The following is a 25,759-nucleotide window of genomic DNA, read 5'->3' on the forward strand; positions in this document are numbered from 1 at the left end:
AATGTAAAATGAAATGCCAGGGCTGGGTCTGGCTCTGTAGTACAGAACTTCCCCAGAATGTGAAAAGCCCTGACTTCACTTCTCCAGTACCTAAGAAAATAAAAGAAAATGCCCGTACATAGCAACTATAACTGGATACAGAGATAACTCTGATTATACCAAGTACCTGCCAATCTTGCCTAACCGCACTATGGTGGGTAGAACTCTCTGTGACCTTCAGCTCCCCTGGTACACGGTAGAGAGGAGGAAGCTGCACTTACCTTCCTGCAATCATGAGCTCCTTCTCGGATGCTCCCTTGCGGATCTTGGTGTAGACGTCCATGGTGAAGAGGGTGCTGGCGCTGTTGAAGATGGAGGTCAGGGAGCTCATGAGAGAGGCCATCATGACTGACAGCATCAGGCCTCGGAGTCCTGGAAGAGAACGGGGTTTTGAGTGACATTCGTCACCCTGACTCTGTTTCTTGTGCAGCAGTACCCAAGGTCTGTTTGCCTTTAGAAACCATGACTGTGTCTCAAATTTCTTTCTCCGGGAAGAAGAGAAGTTTTCAAGAAATGGACTGTAGCTTTACATTCTAAGAGCACAGCAGGCAATGATTTAAATGGTGATGATGGTGGTGATGAGTGTGGTGGTCATGGCAGTGGCGGGTGTTTCCACCCGAGGGGACTACGTAAGGACTCTCACCAAAGAGTCGTGATACAGAAGAAGGATGTCTAAGCTGGACTGGAGAGAATGAAAAGACATCCACGAACGGGAGCCTAGAGAACCGAACAACTCTCATCTGGCAAACTGTAGCATAGAGTGTGGTGGCTGCTCTTGGTTATCAGCTTGACTCACCTGGAATTAACTAAAACCCAAGCCACTGGGCACACCTGGGAGTGATTATTTTCTTTATTAAATCATTTGAAGTAGAAAGATGCACCTTTAATCCAGATTTTTTGAGGTGGAAAGATCCACCTTTATTCTGGCTGTATAAAGGACTTGGAAGAAGGATTCTTTTGCTGTTTGTCTGCTTGACATCACTCTCACTGATAAACCTACTTCTTAGGGATTCTGGCATGTAATAAGACTAGCTGAGACACCTCAGCCTACTATGGTCTTAGAACTACTAGACTCTGGCACTTTCTGTTAGAAGATAGTGATTGTTGGACTAGCTGGACCACAACCTGTTAGCCACACTAATAAATCACCTGGTAAAGGGAGTCTGTGACACAGACTGATGACCTACATGTTTTGGGTATTTCTTGGTGGTAGTGGTTGTTTGCTTATTTATTTGTTTTTTGACTTTTTGAGACAGTTTCTCTGTAGCTTTGGAGCCTGTTCTGGAACTCACACTGTAGACCAGGCTGGCCTTGAACTGACAGAGAGCCACCTGTCTCTGCCTCCTGAGTGCTGGGATTGAAGGTGTGCACAACCACTGCCCAGTTAAGATCTGTCTGAACTCTGCTCTCCTGGATCCAAAATTATGGTATAGCAGACTAAGTAAGGCAAGAAAGGCAAATGTAGGCAGGAAGAAAAGAGCATGATAGTTAGGAGACAAAATGGGCAGGACGGATGTGGATCAGTTGGGGAACACTTGCTGCCTGAAAAGCTGAAGCTACAAGAGGAAACAAAAGAGGCAGCCTAAGAAGATGTGGAAAGGCAAACAGGAAAGACTAACATGAACCCTAAGAGAAAGACTCGAGAAAGGCAACTGACCAATGCCGTTAAACGCAATTGAGTGACGTAAGATGAGGGACAGGAAGTCCTAACACTGGGGATTGAGTAGTCACAGAAGCCAGGTGACAGACACAGTGTTTTGCTGTTTTGCACACATCTATTTGTTGGTCTCTATTCTACTCTAGCACCATGTGCTAGGGTCTCATGAGTGCAGGAGTACAGGGCCCGTTTGGAGAAGTCACACCCTGTTCCTGCGAAGACCAGTGTGACTGACACTCATGGGAACCTTAACTAATAAGCAGCCAAGTTCAGGGGAGTAGTTAAATATACTTTCCCTCTTATATGATTTGAATACAAATGCTCTGCCCAAGGTTGTGCATAAAGCTCTGGAGAGAAATTTAAAAAGAAATCTAGGCATGCTTGTGCAGCCCAGTAACTGGAGTACTAGGGAAGCTCAGACGAGAAAACTAACGCCAATTCAATTCAAGGCCAGCCTGGGCTACATAACAAGACTCTTCCCCAAGAGAAAACATGAATACATACATGTGTGTGTGTGTGTGTGTGTGTGTAAAATTTTATAAGACAGGAATTTGAGAGTGAAAGGGGAGCTCATGGGAGGAGCTGGGGAAGGAAAGGAAATGGAGGAAATGATGTAAATATATTCTAATAACAATAGTAATAAATGTAGCAGGAAAAGAGCTGCTACTACAAATGAGTGAAAATGCAGGCGATTGCAGATGTCAGTTAAAATGTTCTCTACAGATGTCTGCTTCCCTCTTACGTGCTTAACGTTTCTATCACAGTGTGGACTTTTAAAACTGAGGAAGATAAGGTACATGGGGCAGTGCGGTGAGTTCACACACACTCACACACACACACACACACACTCACACGCACACACACACTCTGAGATGAGACCACTCGGCATCTGCGTTTCTGTGACCGACTCTCTCACTTCACACCCTGCAGCAGCATCCGTGTTCCCAGATGAACAGATCACCTTCTCGTGAGTCTGAATGTCACCCACTGCTTGTGCAGAGCACATTTTATCCATTTATGTTTAAACACTAAAGTTGGTTCCCTACTTGGCAATTGTGCACACACCTAAAATGCACACTAGAATTCAGTTGTCTCTTCAACAGAGTGGTTCCATCCCTTTGGATATGAACCTTGTATGGAGAACGCTGAACTCTATGGTAGGTCTACTTTTAATTTTTTTTCCTCAGGCGCTTCTACACTGTTTTCCAAAATGGCCTTGTAAGTTATAACTTCTTCGTTTAAGTATTTTAAATGATTATTGAGACAGACATGGAAAGGGACTTTCTCTCCCTACCCCAGCAAGTTTTCATGTCCTTTCTTAGCCCGACTAATGGACAAGACCCAACATGACAGACTCCAACATAACCACATGTTATGAAGACATAAATTAAACTCAGAAACATAGAAATGGGACTTTCTCCTTAGAACACACCCCTGGCCTGGAAAAGCCTTTGTCCCAGAATGCACTCAGAAGTCTAGGTGGAGCCTAAACCAAATAGACCTCCCAAGAAAGTCTCACCGTTAGGCATGAGCTCCACCACCAAGGTAGGATAGGCAATGTTGGTACAGCCAACTGAGGTGCCGCAGTACTTCTGACATTCCGAGGGGACGACACAGGCGATCTTGTCTACAGAGAGATGAATGGGTGCATCAGTGAGCTTCCATTGGGTAGCAATGGTTCTGATAGTTGCCTTATTTACCATAAAGCAACACTTCAAACAAGATATTCCTGCCCGGTACCCACAAACAACAGCAGGGAAAGAATGTTTCCCAGCTAAGACCTCTGTGCCATACCCTGTCCTGTTATCCCTGACACATCTGGATGCTCCCACAGCAGAAAAACCGAGGACAGAAAGGAAACAAAGAAATGATCTGGAGGGGAGGGACAAGGCACTGCCATCGACCTCAACAGCTTGGTGATGAATATTAGGGTTATCTGTGACCCTGGTTTTCAGGGTTTTTTTTTTAATAGCTCTAAGATATACAGTCAAATCCCTAGAAAACTAGGCTGACTCCCAAGATTTGAGAAATCTGGAGCAGTAATAAAGAAATAGACTGGAAGGAGAAGGGAACAAGATCTAAAATCTTGGAGAAAATTCTAGAAACTTATATAGAATTTGGCTCAACAACATTTCTTAAATACTCATTTAGCACTGTACCACACAGCACCAATTCATATACTTATTATAAATAAATATATTTATTCTAAATAAATAAATGCAGTAGCCATTAGGGTATGAGCTGTTCTGTTTGCTAAACAGGTATCTCTCAGCATCCATGTGCAAATTATATCCGGGTACTCTTTACCCAGTGGATTCCAAAGTCTGCAGAGGCTCAGCCCCCTAAGTAAACAGCATAGTACCTGCTCTAACGCATGCACATCCTCTTCTGAAGCCATCTGCAGGTTGCTTACAACATAGAATAACCTAGAAGTGCTATGGAAATAGCTGTTGTCCTGTGTTGTTTGGAAAAAGTGATAAGCAAAACTTATATATTTTCACTATAGGTGCAAATATTTTAATATTTTTCAATAGGTGGTTGGTTGAAGATCCACAGAAGTGTGAGTTATGAATAGAGAGGGCAATTATATTTTACTCATGGTGTACCAGCCAGCACAAGAATATGAGAGCCAAGCGGGGCAACAACCAAGGACAGCACAGCCAACGCCTGCAAGCTATCCTGGCTTCATTTTGGGGGTGCTTGCCAAACGGTCACTCTGTGGTGAACTGTTTACTTCTTGTTGTTATTTTGCATTTCAAAGCAGTTTTGATTCATAATAGTTAACCAAAAATTATTTGTATTCATAACAACAGGCCAGAAAAAGACCAAAGGTGAATCTGCCAAGGCAGGGTACCTGGAAGGAAACAGCCCATGAAACAGGGCAGAGAGCACAGGGCCAGAAGCAGCTGGCTGGGCCTTGGCATTAAAATTACAAAATAGATTATTAGACCCAACTACAGGCCTGGGATCCAGAGTGCAGAACTGCAAACGAGCAAACACTGTTTCCTGGAGAGAGAACCTGGATGATGTCATGAGTGTGGGAGATTAGGAGAAAAAAAATGAGGAGACAACTGTCGGTGTAAATGAGGGAACTGGTTCTCTCCTTCTGCCTCACGGGCTCCAGAGATCAAATTCAAGTTGTCAGGCATGGTGACAAGCTTGCTATCAAACAACTTTAGGTTTTTAAAACGAAAATAAATAGCAAATTGATTTTAAAAGGAATAGGTAAAGACAACCCCAGAAATTCTGTGTCTCCAATGTGCACAGTGCCTGACGCTGGCAACCCTGCTGCTTGGTAATCATGGCACAAAAGAAACGGAACGAAGGAGCCGGAGAGCTTCCAAAGTCCCGTAGAGCTAGCAAAGGAAAAATGGCCTGAGCTCAGGTAGAGGAATTACCTGTGTATAAAATCCGGCTGATCATCCCCGTCATGACCATGAGGAACATGGGCAACAGCTTCAGATAGCCACACATGGTACAGCCGGCCTTCACGTGAGACATGTTCTTAGCTGAGAGGCAGCGCTGCACGATGACCTGTCAGGAACATCCCAGTGAGGAGCTGTGCAGGCTGGGAATTCTGGGACCCTTTGACATCCCAGCTGCCCTGTTTTGGTCTTCAGCCTTGTTTCCCAGCAACCCACACCTTCTTCATTTTCAATCCCAACAGCCTGACAGGTGGGAGTCTCTGTCAATATACAGAGTGCATACCTGGTCTGTGCACCAGTACCACAGGGCGAGGATGGACAGGCCAAAGATGAGCCCAGGCCATGGAATGTCTCCTGTGATAGGATCTCTGAATATGTGGAAAGAGTCGGCCCTGGGAGTGTAACACTCTTTCTTGATGGTCATGTTTCCATCAGAAATTATAGATGGGATGGCATTCATGTACTTCTCCATGAAGGCATCATATCCTCCTATTTCAGTGAAAGCTGAAACATATTGGGGAAAAAAAACACTGAAAAAATTAACTTCTTTTCGTGATTTTATGTCTAGTTATCTTAGACACCAATATAACACCAGCATAGGGAAACACCCATGATGTATGGTTTGGAGTTAAAGATCTTCCCTCTAGACCTCAGGCTTCTCATTTATAAAAATGGGAGTGTTAACTGCCTCGCCTTCTTGGAGACACCAGCATTTCAAAGCAACAGCTTGTGGCCATGCCCTGACCGCACATGGTCTGGAAAGGGAGGGGCCTCATTAAAGGAAGACTCGGCCTTGGACCACGCGCAGACTGGTTTTCTTCAAACCCCAGCTGTCTGCATGGTCTTTAGAACTCAGAACACAGAGTTAGGGGCACACAGTGGCCTTCTGGAGACTGGACACAGGCCGGACAGCTGGCCCCAGGGATGCCCGGGAACGGGGCAGGGACTAGAATTTTGTCAGCTCCCATCTCAGTGCTGCCATCCTAGCCTGTGCTTGCTGACCCCAGGGCCTGCGGGGAAAGCAAGTGAAAGTCCTTAGAAAGCTAAACTCTAGAGTGTAGACAAGAGTCTTTGAATGATGCTCAGAGGGTCCGCTAATCATAAAAACCAAAATATGTCTTCTATGTAATCATGACAGCTAGGATTCCCAATGCTGTCTTTATAGACAAAGACAATTTCAAGAAATGATCAGAGATGCCAGCACTGAGTGAACAATTTTTAAATTGTTCTAAATGAAAAAAAATCACCCATAACCAACAATGCATAAACATTGGCCTTTTAACATCACAGTGTGTGCAGGATACAGTTCCAGCCTGCAAACACGGCATGTGAATCTGTGTGACTTGCTGAGTCGTTAGCCGCATTCATTTTTACCCAGGTTCTCTGCAAACACAGCACTGCATTACCATGGGCCTACACTGGAGACTCTGAACCAAGCTATAGGGAGAAAACGGGGGCAATTCAAGTATTCCTTGGGTCTGCTCCAACAAGGGTCCTACAGGGGGAAGGTGATCCCATAAGGATGGCCAGACAGGGCTGAGCAACTGCCCTGAGCTAGACAGGGTGTTATGGGATATTTGTACACTGTGTGAGGATATATTGATGTGATTGGTTTAATAAAGAGTCTAATGACCAATATCTAAGCAAGAGAGGTGGGTGGGATTTCTGAGGAGGAAAAGAGGAAAAGGAGGAGGAATCCAGGTACACGGATTATGTCAGGAGATGCTGAAAAAGTTGGACATACAAATTGGAGAGGAGGTTTTTAAAAAGTTACATAGTAGAGCATAGATTAATAAAAGCAGATTAATTTAAGTTACAAGAGCTAGTTGGGGTCAAGCCTAAACTAAGACCAAGCTTTCATAATTAACAATAAGTCTCCATGTCATTATTTGGGAGCTGGCTGGTGGGACAGAGAAAGGCTGGTTACGTCAGAGCAGGCAGGCAGGCCAGCCAGACTTGCTCTGTCTTCTCAGAACTCTATACCTCTGCCCCCACCTGCTCAGCGAGCCCCAGCCCCACTTACCAAATCCAGTCAGGATACAAGACCCCACGAGCATGATTGCAGTCTGCAAGGCGTCCGTGTAAATCACCGCTGCCAGGCCCCCTAAGCAGGCAAACACAATAGATCACATGGAGCGCACGATGCCTGCCTGCTTCTTTTCCTACCCATCACCCTCTCTTCTCCACAGTGCCCCTTCTGAGAAGCTCCGCCCCCTGCCACCACCACCTGCCTGCTTTTCCTCCCAGGCCCTAATCCTGCTGCTCAGAATTGTTTCTGGCCTTCGCCTCTCATGGAAAATATCTGCATGGCCTGGGAAAGGGAAGACACTTGTCTCTACCTGAGTGGAAAGGGAAGTACTTGTTGTGAGCTTAATGCTAGGACATGGCTCAAAAGAATGTTTGATCTTTTTGACTGTAATGGTAGAGATGGAAACCCAGGACTGTGTATGTGTGTGTGTGTGTGTGTGTGTGTGTGTGTGTGTGTGTGTGTGTACACATGCATGTGACAGACAAATGTGCCAACTGTAAATTACATTCCCAACCTCTCTAAGGAACATCTCATCCTCAGGTATAGGGGGCGCCCAAGGAACAGCAAGTCCCGCTTTGGCTCCTCCCACTTCCTTCCTGCAAAGAACATGTGTCTCTGCCATCCTCAAATCTTACTCCGAAACCTCTTTGTATATCTTTCGTCCACTTCAAAATGGTTTCCAATCTAGTCGCATTACATCTAAGGCTCCCAAGGACCCCGTAACTGTTTATGGCTCATGCTTTGTGTCTCCTCTCTCCCGGCTACTTTGCAGTAACCACCTGTTTGGTACCTGCAGGCTCGCCTTGTTCCCGATCCCCGCCCCACCCACTCCTGCCAACCATTCTCCCTTCACTTACATTTTTTTCACCTGGCATGCCTCTAATTGTCCTAGCTTTGCCACATTGCCCACAACCTTCAGGCTAAGCTCTCCCGAGCGCCTCTGAAAGGCTGTCCTGACGTTCCTCCACCCAGCACCGGGGCTTTCACCGAACATTCCACATGGCTTGCCGCAGAGACCAAGAAAATTCCGTAACCCCGAGCCAGACTGGAGCTGCCGATTCGCTTGAATGGACTCACCTGTGATTGTATAAAGGGCGGTGATTGCTAGGAGGATAAAAATGGCCAGGTAGATGTCCAGGCCCAAGGCTAGGTTGATGAATATAGCTCCAGAGAAGATGTCTGCCTGGAAGGAGAGAAGCAAGGCATAGGCAGAAGTGAGAAGGGTCATCTGGTCACAGGGGCCATTCCTGGGTTCCCAAGCAAGTCACTTTGACCAAAGGCTGAAGAATTCAAGTCTATTCCTTATATCATGTTAATGAAGTCTGTTGCATCTCACTTTTTCATTTGGAGTGAAGTATACAAGTGTGTGAAAAATAAACAAGGCAAATTCCGTATTCATGGGATGTCCCTCCCGATGCTGTTCTGTGTTTCTTTCTCTTATTTATCTTATATCTCTGTTCCTATTTCTTAATAATTCTAACCTTCACGCGCCTAACCTGTAATGTAGGAGTTTTGTCGAAGCTGGTCTTAGATGGTGGGCAGCACAGCACGGTGCTTTTGACATGCAAGCAACTGCTTATAAGTGTTGACTTATATTTGTCCTGTTTTTATGATGTGCTGCTTGTATCCAACACAGAGGAAACTTCTGTGCTGAATTGAAAAAATAACTAATACAAACTCTCCCTTTTATGAATCCTCTCCTTGGGACCCCCAAAATACCAGGATTGCTGCTAAGAACACCGTAGCTAACTGAATACAGCCGAGCAAGCCCACCTTAGTGCTAACTGATTACAGCCAAGCAAGCCCACCTTAGTGCTAACTGAATACAGCCAAGCAAGCCCATCTGGCCCGAGGGCTCTGGATTTTGTTTTGGGTTCTTCCTATCTGCCTCAATTTTCCGTTTCCCTCTGGATTTCCCCCCTCTTCCTTTCCAGGGAATTTTACAGCTTACCTAGGGTTGCCACGGGTGTGTATTATTTTGATTCTCAAAAAGTATTGACATTTGCTCGTTTCTGCCTCTGCTTTTGGGGTTGCAGCGAGGCTGAGATTCTCGAGTCCGCTGCTGGACCCCACAGAGATCATGCATTAATGTGTAAAGCACAAACTGCCAAGGAGGGTTCAAATCTTGTGGTGTTATAAGATGAAAAGTTAAAACTTCAGCAACAGGAGCTGGAGGGGTGGTTTAGCGGTTAAGAGAACTGACTGTTCTTCCAGAGACCCCATTTTCAATTCCCAGCACCCACATGGCAGCTCACACCTCTCTGTAACTCCAGTTCCACAGGACCCGATACCCACGGCAAAAACATCAATGCTCATAAAAATAAAATATTTAAGGGGAAAAAAACAAAACTTCAAAAAATGGTGAATACTGAAAATGCAATGAAAGAAAAATTTGAAAATTCCGAACTGAACGAGCCAAGCAGCCATTTGCAGAGCCATGTGACCTCACTGGCACAGAGAATCACACACACACACACACACACACACACCCCGAAATTTAGGCTAAACACTGAGGGAAATGGTGGAGAGAACAAAACAAGAATGCCAAGATTTAAAAAGCCATGCTGGAAAAGTGCAATTAGAAGTTGAAAGTTGAGTTTGCTCTTTTGTGAGCGCGAAGGAAAAACAGATACAGTGGTTGGAAGAAAATCATAAACTTCCTGGGCAAATCACAGAGAGAGAAGAAAGGATCGCTAATCAAGCTAAGATTAAACTACAGCAAAGGCTCAGAGAAGAGAAGCTCTTCGGGAAACAAACTGAAGAGACTACAGGAGACAGTGGAAGCCTTGGAGGCAAAAGAACGGATTAGAAACAGATCAGATGGTCTTAAAAAAACAAAGGGTTCCATCTGAAGACTGTACAATGCTTCAAAAATGACGAAAGGACAGGCAGAGAAGACATAATGAATTTCAAAGTCTCACTCTGGGTCCTAACACGCCTCCAACAGCATCCATGAACCACTAACTGTCCTTGTCAGCCACTGCTCCTGGCCTGGAACTCTCTTTCCTCATACACAGAAAGAGATGAGGCCTCTCTCTGATTCATAAAATACAACGAGAACTAGAGAAGAACTAGAGAAACTCCGATCTCCCGGGGGATGGTGGAAGAAGGGGGTGAAGGCAGAGGCTCAACAAAGCACACAGTTCAACGTGTGGCACTGAGACACTTCATCACTGTCTGCCACAATCCAGGAACCACCTCAAGAAAGGTAGAGAGAACATGCTGCGCTGCCTACGCTCCAGAATCTGAGGGTCATACTGATGAGAGGGAAGAGTGCTGAGAGCGTCAGAGATAGCTAGAGTATGTATTAATGGTGTAAAAAGTAAAGGAACTAGTTAATTAAGGAATCCAATTCTCAAATTATTCATTTTTACTTTGTTGAATGTTTCAGGCATTTTTCCTGTAGCATGTCCATCTTGAATTCCTTTTTACTCATCTTTGAGCTATGTGCTCATCAATAACAAGATCAGCCAACATTTGGTTTATTATATTCAAAAGTTATAAACCTCAAGATTTTTGGAAAAAACTACTTAAAAGTCTAAAAACACCTTAAAGTTTCTAAATATAAGCTCATTATAGAAATCTTTACTTTTTTTAAAAGTTGTGCACTTAGTTTATTAAATAACTTAATAAATATTTTTGTACTTCAAAAGTATTCATGTTTGTCTGGCTGTGTTTTTAAGGCTGATCTCTTTGTATCGATCGAGAAGCCAGCCAGGTTTGTTATTGTCATCCTCCTCATCATTGTCACCATCATCATCGTCGTCATCCCGGGAGGAAGTCCCTCTCTCAGGCAGCAGCTGCCTGCAGTTCCTTGTCCAGGAGGGGACCCCATGAGACGATCCCCTTCTGTGTTAGCATCCTGTTTCAGTGCTGCCCTTGTTCCTGTCCTGTTTGTGCAGTTATTATACAGACAAGCAAACACATGGATATATACATATATATGTCAAAAATAAGTTTTTAAAGACTATCAGTATGAGCGTAGGGTGATTTGGAAGGGGTTGGAGGAAGAGGATTTGGAGGTACTGGGAGAAGAAATGGAAGGGGAAGTGATGTGATTATATTTTAACTAAAAATGTATAGAAGGCCATCCGTGCCTTCTCCCCCAGCCTGCCAAATATAGCATGGGCACCACATCTGGTACCCTGGTCTATTCTAGTCAATCCTGCCTACACCAAAACCAACCTCCAAGCTTCCACCAGTCCCTGTCCTACCCACCACCCACTACAAGTCGTATCCAGCCTCTCCATCCAGCCAGACATCCCGCTTCTTTCCCAAGGTCTAGCCCCTGACTTTCCCTGACCTCTCATCACATCTTCTCCTGAACCCACCAGATCTAGTCTGGATTCAGCAACTGGGGTCTAACCTCTGTGGACTGTACTACAAATGGTCTTGAGGTGTCTGCCAGGACCCTCCTCTCTACTTACTCTGAAAGTCACCGGTCTCTTGCGTGCCATATCCAATCTTTCCAGCCAAATCTACACCCATACGCCATGCATGGACTGGGAAGCCCACCCTGACCATCAGCCTAGTCCCCTCTGTCCACCTGACCTTCCACCCAAGTCATTTGTAATCTCCAGGCCCAGCCAGCAGGCACATGCTCTCCTCTGTCCAACCTGCTCTGTCCACATCAGAACTACAGAAGTCCATACACCAGATGTCATCACAAAAATACAAACAATATGAAAAATGGAACCAGTATCCTCTCTCCTATAACCTCCGTTCCTATAGAAAGGTTCACCAGTGAGAGTTACCCAGATGAGCCCTGAGACACAGAATTGAGAAGAACAATCATAACTTCAGCAAAGAATTCAAGTTGAAAGAAGACACAAGCAGTTCAATGAAATGAAGGAGAACACACACCTGCGTGGTGCTCAAGAAAACGCAAACCTAAGGCTGATGGGAATGACAGAGACAATCGGGATGTGAGAACAGAATTCAGTGAGGAGACAGAAGCCCTGAGGACTGAAGATGAAACGTGACGATGGAACTGAAAACCCAACTCAACTAGGAACCTCACAGGGAAGGCTCACGAGTACAGTGAGTCAAGCAGAAGACAGGACATCAGGACTCGAAGAATAAGCAGAGGATCTAGGCCAAATAAGCAAGGACTATGACCCTGAAGAAGAAAACAACACAGGAAATGTGAGGCCATGAAAAAAAAAAAACCTTCAGATTATAGCACAGATGGGCAAGAATCCGAGCCAATGGCATAGAGCAGACAGCTTCAGTCAGATCCTGGAAGGAAAGCTCCCTAAGGAAGAAAGGACACCCATATGGACACAAGATGCACAGAGAACAGCAAATCAACAAGAGCAGGAAGAAGATCCCCACAGCATAGCAGGTAAAACACTAAGTCACAGAACAAAGATGGTGCATTCAAAGCTGAAAGAAAAAAATGCAAGTCACATATAAAGTCACACGTCAGAACCACAGCTGGATTCCCAGTGGAAATTTTGGCAAGTCAGAAGAGCCTGGAACAACACACTCCAAGTACTAAAAGACTATTATGTCATGTCAACCTAAAATAATATACCCGGCAAAGCTATCTGCCATGACTGAAGGAGAAAGAAAAATTCCCCATGACATTAACAGCCTAAAAACTTTTATCCAACAAACCAAGGAAAATGAGGAAGAAACGTGGGGAGGAGAGGAATGGGCACAGCAGCGAGACCACAGGAAGAAATCCCAGCCATGATTGTTAAAACACAAGTGAAACCTTGCTGCTATCCCAGCCTTCCTTCCCTCCCTGCGTCTCTGTCAGTGTTGATACCTAGGAACTCTCTCTACCCAGAATCCCATTGGCCACACCTGCAGGGACTTAGGTAGGCAAATCACACTGTCCTTCCTGTCCTCCATACTATCTCTCCATTTTCTCCCTCAGCCCAGTAACAACCTGCTAACAGGTGCACCTCCTCATTCACCTCCCCCACCTCCTCATTCACCTCCTCCACCTCCTCATTCACCTCCTCCACCTCCTCATTCACCTCCTCCACCTCCTCATTCACCTCCTCCACCTCCTCATTCACCTCCTCCACCTCCTCATTCACCTCCCCCACATCCTTATTCACCTCCTCCACCTCCTCATTCACCTCCTCCACCTCCTCATTCGCCTCCTCCACCTCCTCATCACCTCCTCCACCTCCTCATTCGCCTCCTCCATCCACCTCAGCTCTCTTCTCCTCCATCCACCTCAGCTCCATTAACTTTCCGTTTACTGGAGACTCCAACTCTGGATTCAGACTCAGGTTCTTGCTAACGCTTCCACCCCTGTCTCTCTGGACAATTCTCTGTTGTACTGAAACCTATTTTCAGGAACTCCCTTCCCACCACACTTCAGCTCCCTCAGGGACCCCCTTATAATCATGAAGATATGATTTATAGTCATATAAGATTCCCCTTAGCGCTTTCCTGAAGCACCTCTCGGTCCTTTCCTTAGCCCACCTCTATTGCTCTCTGCCATCACCAACCCTGCAGGAGCACTCTGCACCAGAAAACTGCAGCCAGCACACTTCCCTAAGATGCAGAGAGGGAACAGAAACCAAGAACTGAAACACCCAACCAACTAAGACAAGACCAGAAATCAACACAATCATCCCAATCGAAGCATCCCAATCTAAGAGGCCTAGGGGAACAAGGAAGGCAATTCTAAGAGACAAGTTCATCAAAAGCTTGGAGACACCTCATAGTAGTAACTTAACAGCACACCTGAAAGCTCTAGAACAAAAGAAATCACACCCAAAAGGAGTGGAGTCAAGAAGTCACCAAACTAAAAGCCAAAAATCAATAAAATAGAAAGAAAAAAAGACAATACAAAGAATCAATGAAACAAGGAATTGGTCCTTTGATAAAATCAATAAGATTGGCAAACCTTCATTCAAGTTCATAAAGGGAGGAGAGGAGAGAGAAGATCCAAATGAACAAAATTAGAGATGTAAAGGGGGACACTAACAACAGACACTGAGGAAATACAGAGACTCATGATGAGATGCTTTAAAACCCTGTGTTCCACCAAATTGGAAAACCCAAAAGGATAATTTTCTCAATACAAACCACCTACCAAAGTTAAATCAAGATCAAATAAGCAATTTAAACAGACCTGTAGTGCTTAGTGAAATAAAAAGCAGTATTTAAGCCGGGCGGTGGTGGCGCACGCCTTTAATCCCAGCACTCGGGAGGCAGAGGCAGGCGGATCTCTGTGAGTTCGAGGCCAGCCTGGTCTACAAGAGCTAGTTCCAGGACAGGAACCAAAAAAGCTACGGAGAAACCCTGTCTCAAAAATTAATTAATTAATTAATTAATTAATTAATTAATTAAAAATAAATAAATAAAGCAGTATTTAAAAGTCTACCACACCAAAAGGCCCAGGGACAGATGGTTTTAGTGAAGAATTTACCAGGCTTCAAAGAAGAGTTAATCTCAATATTCCTCAAATTATTCCATAGAGAGAAACAGAAGAAATGTTGCCTAATTCTTTTACAAGGCCATGGTTGTTCTGATACCTAAACAACATATGACTCAAGAAAGAAAGAATTATAGAAAAATTTCCCTTATGAACATAGATACGAAATTCTCAATAAGTACCTGACAACTGAATCAAAGAACACATTGAATTGATTGCCCACCATGATCAAGTAGACTTCATCTCAGAGACACAGGGATGGGTTCACATATGATAACAATAAATGTAATCCACCAGATAAGCAAATTGAAGACAAAAACACATGATGATCTTGTTACATACACAAAGGGCCTTTGACAAGCTCCCTAACCCTCCATGATAAAGTCCTGGAGTAGGAATAAAAGGGATACCTTAACATAATAAAGGCAAGCCCATAGCCAACATCAACTCAAAGAGAGAGAAATGTGGAATATTCCTTTACACTATGAATATATGTCACTGTGATTGGTTTAATAAAGAAGCTGGCTGGCCAACAGCTGAACAGGATAAAGTGAGGTGGGAGAGCAAAACTGAAAATGATGGAAAGAAAAGGGTGGATTGGAGGAGTCACCAGCAGACGCAGAGAGAAGTAAGGTGGGCATGTCATACTGAGAAAAGGTACCAAGTCACATGGTAAAACAGATAAGAAATATGGGTTAAACCTGGAAATTGGAAACAGACAAGATCGCCTGACAAAACTGGGAGCATGGGGGCGGGGAGTAGAAGGAAGAGGAGATTTCATCTTACACTGTCAGGATGGCTAAGATCAATAAAAGTGACAGCTCACACTGGTGAGGATGTGGAGCAAGGGGAACACTCATCCATCACAGGTGGTAGTGTAAACTTGTACAGCAACTATGAAAATCAGTTGCCTGTTGCTTACAAAGATAAGAATCAATCCATCTCAAGATCCAGCTACCACTCTTGTGCATATACCCTAAGGACACTTTATCCTACCACAGACACACTTGCTCAACCATGCTCATAGCTGCTCCATTCATAATAGCCAGAAGTTGGAAACAACCCGGATGTCCATCAACAGATAAAGGATAAAGAAAATGTAGTATATTTTACTCAACTATTTAAAAAATGTCATTTAAATTATTTAAACTATTTAAATGTCATTTAAAAATAAAATCATGACGCTGGGCAGTGGTGGCGCACGTCTTTAATCCCAGCACTCGGGAGGCAGAGGCAGGCGGATCTCTAGGAGTTCGAGGCCAGCCTGGTCTACAAGAGCTAGTTCCAGGACAGGCACCAAAGCTACAGAGAACCCCTGTCTCGAAAAAAACAAAAAAAAATGAAATCATGAAATTTATAGGTAAATGGATGAAACCAGAAAAATATCCTGAGTGAGATGCCCCAGAACCAGAAAAACAAATATAGTATATGTTAATTTATATGCAGATGTTAGCCGTTAAGTCAATGATAACCAAACTAAAATCCAGAGAATCACAGAAGGCTGGCTTAGAGAAAGAGACTGGAGGGAATAGAGAGATCTCCCCAGGAAAAATAAGTAGAACAGGTAATTATATATGGGTCGGGGAGTGGGACAGGAGGGTCGAGTGAGGAGAGGAAGGGGAGAGGGAGTTGAAGGGGGGAGTCCAGGGAGACACGACTGAAATAAAGGGGTATTTTGAGGGATAGTATAAAGAACTAGTACAGTAGAATCTTCACTAAATATACACACACATGAAGGCAATATAAACGAAATTGCCAAGGAATGGAGGATATAGAGTCCCAGCTGGACCTCTCTTGCCATCAATTGAAGTTTCTAGTACCAAGAATGGGTTATGTCTAATGAGATCTTAGCCAAAGGGGTCCCAAGGGAACCCCAAAATGACCCAGGCTATTGCCACGGCTATAAACTGCTCTCCACAAACTGAAGACAACACTTATACGATGCCCTGAGCTTGAAGAAGGGGAATGGCGCCATGAATGTGAGAGGGAGCAAGTGTGTGACATGGGGAGTGGTTAGAGGGAGGGGAGGAGGGGCAAAGAGTGTAATGATGAAATAATCTCAAGGACAAGAAAAAGGTCTTAGCAAAAATGTGTGTAAAAATTAAAAATAAAATAAATCTAAAACAAAGTATTGAAAGCTAACTGATCACTTTTCTGGAATATTTTCTACACCGAGAAAAGTCTTTTTGAATTGTTGAAGGAAGCTAACAGCTCAGTCACCAGATGCCCTGGGGTCCTGCAGACATCCCCTCCTGGAGTGGGGTGCAGGGGGCCCTGCAGACATCCCCTCCTGCACACACAGTCCAGGCCATATGAATGTGACCCTTCCCAAAACTGGAATTGTTTGAATTAAACCTAGAAGCTTTAAAGCTTTTTAAATAGTTTCTAAATAAAAATTCCAAATGTTATAAAGAAAACATACATTTCAAAGTCAGCATTGCAAAGTTGGTCTGCCTTTGTGATTCTTTAATACTCTGCTGAAATATGGGTATCAACACCAAAGCTGGGAAAGATTTATAATCTGATCATTAAAGAGAGGGAAGACAACACATGTGTGTATTTCTATATCTCTGTGTGTGCCTGGGTGTGTCTGTATTTGTGTCTGTGTGTGCACGAGCACAAGTATGCATGAATGCATGTCCATACGGTACTGGAGGCTGAACCCAGGACCTTGCACATGATAGGCAAGCACTCTGCCCTGACCTATACTGGGCTGCTGTGCATGTCCTTCTCATAACTCTACAGACATAATATGGACAAGACCAAAATATGAAAGTGTTATAGATCAATTAGAGAATCATGGGTAGTTTCACTGCCTAAAATTCTTCTTAAATGCCATTGCTTCCGTACACTTCCAAAGATGGTGCAGAAATGTTAAAACAATAGGTTCTTAACTGATATGAGATGTTTATATATATAGTGAAAATATGAAATCATAGACTGGAAGACTACATTAAGACAGTGTCCACTTTTTAAGAAGTGGACTGAGATCAAGGGTAGATACTACTAAGTTCTGATTTGTTCTTTTTTAAATAATCGCTTAGATAAGTAAAGTCTGAGTGGCAGATATTTTTAAAAAGTATGTGTCATATTATTCTTTGTACTTTTGAAGTGTGAAATGTTTAAGGTGGGGTTTTTCCACTTCTAAACTTGGGGGATGAGTTAGAGAATACACTGTCAGTCTTGGTATAAACGTCTCCTGTACCCTCTCTGTGTCTCATAGGTCATCCCGGATCGCGCCTTTGCTAAGATTCTATTAGCACTAAAAGAGAGGGAGAAACAGACCAAAACAGAAGGGAGGAACAAAACAGAGGAAGAGGAGACGAAAGGAAGGGGAGGGGGAAAGAAGAAACTTTCTCAGAGCAGCTAAGCACTACCAACCTGAAGTAACAATTTTAAAGTATATCCTTCAAAGCCAAGAACGGACATTGCTTTTCTATAGGGGTAGGAAGCCAGGCATGGTAGCATTGGCTCAGAATCCCAACTGTTAGGGACACTGAGGCAGGAAGGTCATCACCTCAGGACCTACAGAGACCAAGGCTAGTCTGGGCAACATAGGTGAGAATTTATCTCAAAAGTTTTTTAATTTAAAATAAGAAAATTTTAAATAGTTCAGTGGTGTAGTGATGGCCTAGCATATACAAGGCCCTGGGTTCATTCCCCAGTAATACACACACATACCCACAAAAATGGTATTGGAAAACCATTCTCCCTTATCTTCTCTGGAAAAGGCTGAGACAAGAGCACAGCCCAATACAACATAAACACATTGGCTTATGCTCTGTGCAATTTCCAATAAAACCTTGGTTATAGCAGTGGATGAAAGGCTAGGTTCAACTCAAGCATCATTCTTATTGCTCTGAGAGCTGAGCTGAACTCTGTCCATGGGACTCTTGGGAAGCAATAAAACAACATGGTTCCCACTGGGAAACCTCTGAGAGTAACAGCCTTGATCAGGTTACCTGGCCTCAGCTCAGAGGTTTAAATCCCTGGGATTTTTATTTCATTTTATTGAGACAGGATCTCTCTACATAGCCCTGGCTATCCTGAAACACACTATATAGACTGGGATGGCCTTGAACTCACAGAGATCCTCCAGTCTCTGCTCTGAGTGCTAGAATTAAAATCATGCACCACCATACCTGCCCAACCCTGGGATTGAGTGTGTGTGTGTGTGTATGTGTGTGTGTGTGTGTGTTTCCTGCCCTTTCTGATTCTAACCAAGATATCTCTGAGCACCCAGTAAGTCCTCCCTGGCACTAAGGTTTCAGATGGAGAAGTCTCATGACTCAAATTTCTCTTGCTGTTTGTCAAAGTGAACAGTCCAGGTCATAAGCATCAAACATTAAGCAAGCGCAAAAGCTTTTATTGCTACCCAAAGACCCAAAATGTGCAGCCGGGGTTGCTGTTAAAAGTTTATTGAAGTCATAGTCTGTGATAACAGATCCAGGAAATAGAAACATACAGCTGTCGGTGATTCATAAAGTCTGAAGCTTTATCTCAACTGATTGGAAGTATTTGATTGAGATACACCATGTCAGCAAATCTCGCAGAACAAAATGCCTCTCACAGATTGATGTGGCAGGTGTTCAAGTGAACCATTAAAAAAAAAATCCACGAGTAACAAAGAGATGTGATCACAAGGTGACAGCCAAAACTGAGTCTCCTTGCCCCTGCTAACCTGTACCTGTAATTCCCTGTCTTCCTCTTCTACCAATGATACACCTACTAAATCCCTACATCCCTCCAAACCCTTCTAGCGGGTCCTTAACTATTCCCTGTCTGGATATGAGTCTCACACACCCTCTGTGCATACACACACACACACACACACACACACACAATTCCCTCTTCAATACAAAATCCTTATCACTGTGGTTTGAAAACTAACTCTGTATCTGTGAGCCCTGTGTCCCTGAACATCAGGATTCCAACAGGTATAGCTGTAATTTTCCTAAAAATGTCATCATATGATGTAAAGTGAACCTAAAGCCAACCAACTTTAAACCTTTTTTCTGCGTACACACCCTTCCTTCACCATCATCACAGACCCACTCTGAAGCAGATGCTTCCTTTATGTAGTCCTCCCAGGGCCTTCTTTCAGCCTTCGGGTACAGTGTGCATTATAAACCTCTTCATTTTCCCTGAGGTTTGAGTTTTGATCTGATCTCCACAGAGGAATGTAAGATTCACACAACAGGGAGAACATAGGTTAAAAGATGTGGTGTTGGGAAACCTATTACTTATTCCAGTTCTGCTCCTGTTGAGCCTCACAAAGCCCTTCCCTCTGTGTGCAGTTTGTCAATCTGTAAACGTCCGTCTGCTTAGGACACAGGATGAGACACTCTACCCTTTCCGTCATTCTCTGGCTTCATCTCACCTGAACACAGGGCGGGATTGTGAGACTGCAAGCTATGAACCTAGAGCTGGACAGCTGTGGGTCTGTATACCAGCTGTGTGTGTACATCTGTGTGCGCTGGACAGCTGTGTGTCTGTATCCCAGCTGTATCCCAGCTGTGTGTGTACATATGTGTGCGCTGGACATCTGTGTGTCTGTACACCAGCTGTGTGTACACTTGTGAGAGTGCATGGGTGCTTGCCTGTGTGCCTGTATCCACACACGGAAGTCAGAGGGAAATGTCCAAAGTCAGTTCTGACCTTCTAGCTTCTAAAGACAGGATCTCTCTTGTTGGTTTCTCTATCAGCTACTCCAGGCTAGCAGGCTCACAAGCTTGCAGCCAGTTCTCCTGTCCCCTTCACTGTGCTTTGGCTGGGATTACAGATGCATTCCCACTGCTTCTGGCTTTTTGTGTGGGTTCTGGGGATGGAACCCAAGCCAGTAGGCTTTGTGGCTTTTACTAATTTACTAATTGAGTCATCTCCCCAGCCCTAGTGGTGTGGCTTTTGAGAAAATTACCTGGCATCTCTTGGACTCAGTTTCCTCTCTCGTGGTTTGGAGAGTAAAATGCACATCTCCAGCCCTGAAGTGAGAGCCAGAGACGGGGAAAGCCCCCAGTGGGAACTAGAGCAAGGACTAAGGCATCGTCATGTACATTTTCAAGACAGCTTTGGGATTGCTGTTTAGTCAGTGGGTGAAACAAATATTATGTTGGCCAGGGCCTCTGGCCAAGAGCCTCAGAATCACACACAGAAGCAGCCTGCAGCTGTGTCCCGTTTAATTGCCAAGTGTAGGAAACAGTGACCACTGGGGAACCTGCTCCTCCCTTCATGCTGGGCTGCAAGGGCTGGTGCTTGGCTACCTGGGGGCTCTCAAGTCCAAGGAGGTTTAATCAGTAACCTGAAGAGTAGTTGAGGTGATAAGGAGAAGAAAACAAAACAAAACAAAATGCCTGGTGCAGGTTTATTGATATGACCATCCCTATGCCAGTCTAAGGGCAGAGAACCCTTTCCATGGCAACCGCAGCCAACAGACCTCACCAGCTTCAACTGTGACTCACGAATCTGCCCTTCAGAACAGACAGCTGTGTTCCCTTTCCTGTGCACTCCAACTCTCACAGCTACGCCAGGACACAGGTTCCTCTGAGCATCCTGTCCCTTCTAAGCTGTCCCCAACCCACTGTCTACATCCCCTCTGCTCTGTTCAGGTGGTGCCTCCCTCCTTAGGAAGCCCGCCCTGCTCTCTTTGGCATTCAGGCACATCCCAGTCAGGGCTCTGCTCGCTGGTCTCTAGTGAAATAAGCACTGGAAAGTCCAGGTTTTTCATCTTGTACCTAAAAACTAACCCTGGAAGGGGGAAGGAGGATGAGGAGACAAAAATCAAGTTGCTACCAGATGAGGACATTATAGGTATGTGTTGGGAAGAGGAGTAAAAAGGGATAGAATTCCTGGCTGTGAGCCCCAACTCCTAAGACAATGTCATCTTGCCCTCACCAGTGACAGCAGGCTCAAAACCACCCCTGGGAAACAGTGCTGGGAGAATTCAGTGTCCACATACAAAAGAACGCATGGACCCGGCCTTACATTCACAACTCAAAACAGATCAAATCCAGGAAAATAAAAGTTAACACTTTTAAGAGAAAGGCTGGAGAGGGCTCAGTAAATACAATGCTTGCTGTGTGTACACAAGAGCCTCAGTTCAAATCCCGAGGCCCCAGGTAATAGGTAGGATCGCAAGGGTTCACAAGCCCGGAAGAGCTGGAGAGATGGCTCAGTGGTTAAGAGTATATGCTGCTCTTCCAGAGGACCTGGTTTAGTTCCCAGCACCCACACTGAGTGGCTCACACTCGAGAGGATCCAATGCCTTCTTCTAGCACATGGATTCACAGACACATATTCACACACAGATCTTTGCATACACATATCCACACACAGAGACAGTAACATGCACCCACATGGCAGTTCACAGCTGCCTGTAACTCTAGTTCCAGGGAATCAAATGATCGGGCACTAGGAGTGCACACACACACACACACACTCACCCAAACTGACACATGAAGGGGGTGGTACAAGGGAGGGTCAGGAACACAAAACACCCATACACATAAATTTTAAATTAAAAAGAAACATTTTAAAACTTATTTCTATAAGTTTAATTTTTTTAAACCCCACATATAAATGAGATCTTGAGCATCTATCTTTCTGCACTTGGCTTTTTTCATTTAACATAATGGCCCCCATGTTCACCCAAATCGTCAAATGCTGAGATTTCTTTCTAAGACTGAACAGTGGTGTGTGTGTGTGTGTGTGTGTGTGTGTGTGTGTGTGTTTGATAGAGAGAGATGAGTTTCCACCTATACTTGCTGAAGAACACTTTGGTCGACTCTATACTTTGACTACTGTAAATTAGACTTCAATAAACCTGGGAGTTTGTTATTTCTTTTACACGCTGCTTCCATTTCCTTTGGATATATTCCCTGGGGTGGGATGACAGCTCACGTGACATCTCAACCTTCCTCTAATCTCTTCAGAGAAGCTTTTGCTGAACTTTCATGACCCTGATACATTTTCATCTTACAACACGGTGGAGGACAAGGAATCCCATTGCGCTCCATGGCTACTTGATGCAGAAAGCAGGACTTTCCCCTAAGGAGCAAGAAGGCTAACGCGCTAAGTCCATAGAAATGTATGGTTGCTTCTTGGGATAGTGAGAAGATGAACCAATGGCCAGCCTCCCTCCCCCATCCCATCACACAGGCCCCTGGAAAAGCACCCACTGAGATCTTGGGATAGTGAGAAGATGAGCCAATGGCCAGCCTCCCTCCCCCATCCCATCCTACCCTGCCCTGGCTGGCTATGCACTCACTGAGATCTTGGTAAAAATGTACAGCAACAAGGAGAGAACAGAAAGGTAGATCTGGATCCGCTTGCCTCCAAACCGCTTCCGCAGGTACTCTGGCATGGTCACCACCTGGATGGGATGAAATGGAGCCCAAGTGAACAGAGAGCCCAGGGCAAGCAGATAAATGGGGTCGATCCTGGTCTCAGAGCATCAGGAGTGGTCAGGGATTCAAACCCCTTCTTAGCCCAGGAAGTCTACAAAACAGCCAGGTGCCGTTTACTTATTTCAGCTCCTCATACCCTGTCTAGTAGAAGTAGGGAGGCCCTGCATTCAGCTGCAATGTATCAAAAGCACCCAATAAACACATATTCTCTAATACACACATGACTGGATGTAACCCAGGAGGCAGATGCTTGCCCTGGAGAAGGTGTATGCAAATGCACATATGTGTTTGTGTGTGTCTGTCTCCCTGCATGTATCTGTGTGTGCCCATCTCTCTGCATGTCTGTGTGTGTTTTGTTTTCTATATAGTGCATCTACTATATAAGACAATGGTAGCCTCTTGCCAATGCCCCAGAGAAGTTATCCGAATGTGAATGTCACCTTGTTCTACATAAGCAGTACAAACGATCGTAGCTGCAGGCCTTCCCAAATATTCTGCTAGTTCCCTTCTGCAAATCCAGCCACACTTCCTGTTTTGCTCCCTATGGCCTTAGCCTGTTGTCTTCTGGGACCAGTTTGTCACCAGCTCTGTGACCCTCCAGAAGGTACAGTCTGCAGCTTGTCCTGTATCACCTCTAGCTCCCGATGCAGACACTCACATAGAGGAGATGCTTATCTACGACACTGAAGAGGTGATGATGAAGCTATGTCTGGTCAGCCACAGGCTCCAAAACAGGAGGTGATGTTGTGCATAAATGAAGAGGGAGGCATAGTTCTTTTTCTCTCTCTGCTTCCCTTCTAGGGGAGGAAGTAACGAGCTCACAGCAGTGTGTCATAAGAACACACTCAGAGAAAGGATGGAGAATGCTTCAGGGGACTCTGAATATAATAGGGTCACCAAGGGGCCTTCCTAGATGGAAGAGCAATAAACCTGGACTGAACAGAGCAAGAGGGACTGTTTGATGCCCCTGCAAGCAATCAGGAACTATTTTAAAACCTAGGACTGAAGGTAGACCTGCACAATTCTCTGTCATCTTTGCCATAAAGTCCCCCGTGGCCTCCAAGGACAAAGTTGGATAATGGAGCAGTTACTTACCCCAGCCTTGATGTAGATGGGGACAAACACCCAGCCCAGCACAACCACAAAAACCAAGGCCTGTAACCAATACAAGAGGTAAACTCAGATCAGGGGAAACTTCCACATCTCTGCTTCTCTCAAGAGATGCTGAACTGCTATAGAGAATCCCCACCTCTCTCTCTATCCCTTCCTTCCTAAGGGGCTAGGATAGACTTTGCTACTGGCATGGCCTATGGCAAAAGCATGTGAGCAACATTGGGAGAGAACCCAGGATGCTATCCATCAACACAGCCCGGACTCCCCACTGTCAACACAGCAGGGACTCCCAGCTAGAGTTCTGAGTTCTCTTTCTTCTCTTCCCTGGTTTATAAAGAATAAAATACCACTTAGAGAAGACGGGAAAGAAAGGAGGGAAGAAAAGAGAAGGGAAGGAGTGAGAGAGGGAGATAAAGGGAAAGAGATGGAGGGTGGGAGGAAGGAAGGAGGTAGACCAGTAGCATTTCCCAACCCCTAACTTGGCTAGAGGATGCCTTGTCTTTGAGGACCAATGGAAGGGGCTCCTGCTACTGTCATAGCTAGCGGGCCTCTCATGCGAGTGCTCCTGGAGTCAAACCCCACTGCACCCAGGTGCTTCTGAGGATCCCATAAGATCTCAGGATCCTGAACACAGACTGAGCTGGCTGCCTGCTAAGACTCCGCTATCATCACATACGGGAAGTTTGGTCCTTAGTGTAGAAAGGTGGGGGCACTTTATGAGGTGGCGGAGCACACTGGGACTTCCTTGCGTCCTTGAGCACTGTTCAGAAGTGACTAGGGTAATTCTAAAGGGACTCCTCAGCTGTTCGGGGGGGGGGGGGGGGGGGGGGGGGGGGGGGGGGGGGGGGGGGGGATTTTTACAAAGCAGTCTTGGTTCTACCTAACTCATCTTCCTGAGTGGGTGATGTCCCTCAATCATTTGCCATCCACACTGAGGCTCCACGGTCCAGAGGGAGCCTCCCAAGAGCCTGTACCATGCTGTTTAGATCTCAGCCTTCAACTCTGTTGACTGAAGAAGTGCCTCTGCTTTACAAAGTTAACCTGTCTCCAACATTTCATCATAGCAATGAAAATGGAACTAAGGACCAGCTCCTTCCATCTCTAGGACACGGAGGCTCAGGTGATACTCACGTTCCATTCAAAGCCACCCATGGCGATGCCTGAGGCTGCTCCTGTCCCCGCCAGCCCCACAAAGTGACCACTTCCAATGTTGCTGGCAAAGAGAGAGGCTCCAATCTGGAAACAAAAAGTGATAAATAAATACAGTTAGGTGAGCTGGGACAACGGAAGAAGAGACGTGCCCGCCAAACAAAGGCACTTGAGCAATCAGCGGCCCGCTGGGGTTTTGACTATGTTGAAATCTGTAGGATCTGATCCCACAGCAGGCATGGGGACTTGGGAAATAACAAAACACTAAGAGAGGCTCGAAAGAGCAGCAGGTGACATCGACATCCACATTTGTCGATCATTTTTGAACCTGATTTAACTGTGAGGAGGCCCTGGGAAGTCCCCCAGCCCACCAGGGTGCCCCTGAGTCTCCTGGGACTGTCTGAGCCTTTCACCTCCACATCCTGTCAGACCAGGTGGCTGGGGCCCAACACAGGTTCTCAGTGAGTGCAGACGATGCTGTTGAAGGCAATCATATAGAGACCCCTGGCCCCAGACTCCTTGTCAAGAAAGAGTGCAGAGCTG

General features: G+C 45.2%; 1 protein-coding gene across 3 annotated transcripts in view; it reads right to left on the bottom strand.

Annotated features, from left to right (window-relative positions):
- Positions 1 to 25,759, bottom strand: part of Slc5a1 (solute carrier family 5 member 1) — a 160,448-nt gene that overhangs the window by 108,167 nt on the left and 26,522 nt on the right. The window contains exons 3-4 of one of the 3 annotated variants that reach the window (XM_050141338.1): positions 25,199 to 25,303; positions 24,050 to 24,109 (exon numbers count right to left, since the gene is read on the bottom strand). The exons of the other annotated variants lie outside the window; for them this stretch is intronic. Coding sequence (XP_049997295.1) covers positions 24,050 to 24,109; positions 25,199 to 25,303 — 165 coding nt within the window. The remainder of the gene's footprint in view (positions 1 to 24,049; positions 24,110 to 25,198; positions 25,304 to 25,759) is intronic. 3 annotated transcript variants of the gene reach the window in all.

The sequence above is a fragment of the Alexandromys fortis genome, unplaced genomic scaffold (genome assembly GCF_014885135.2).
Source record: "Alexandromys fortis isolate MF-2015 unplaced genomic scaffold, M_Fortis_MF-2015_v1.1 scaffold_7, whole genome shotgun sequence".
Classification (NCBI taxonomy): domain Eukaryota; kingdom Metazoa; phylum Chordata; class Mammalia; order Rodentia; family Cricetidae; genus Alexandromys; species Alexandromys fortis.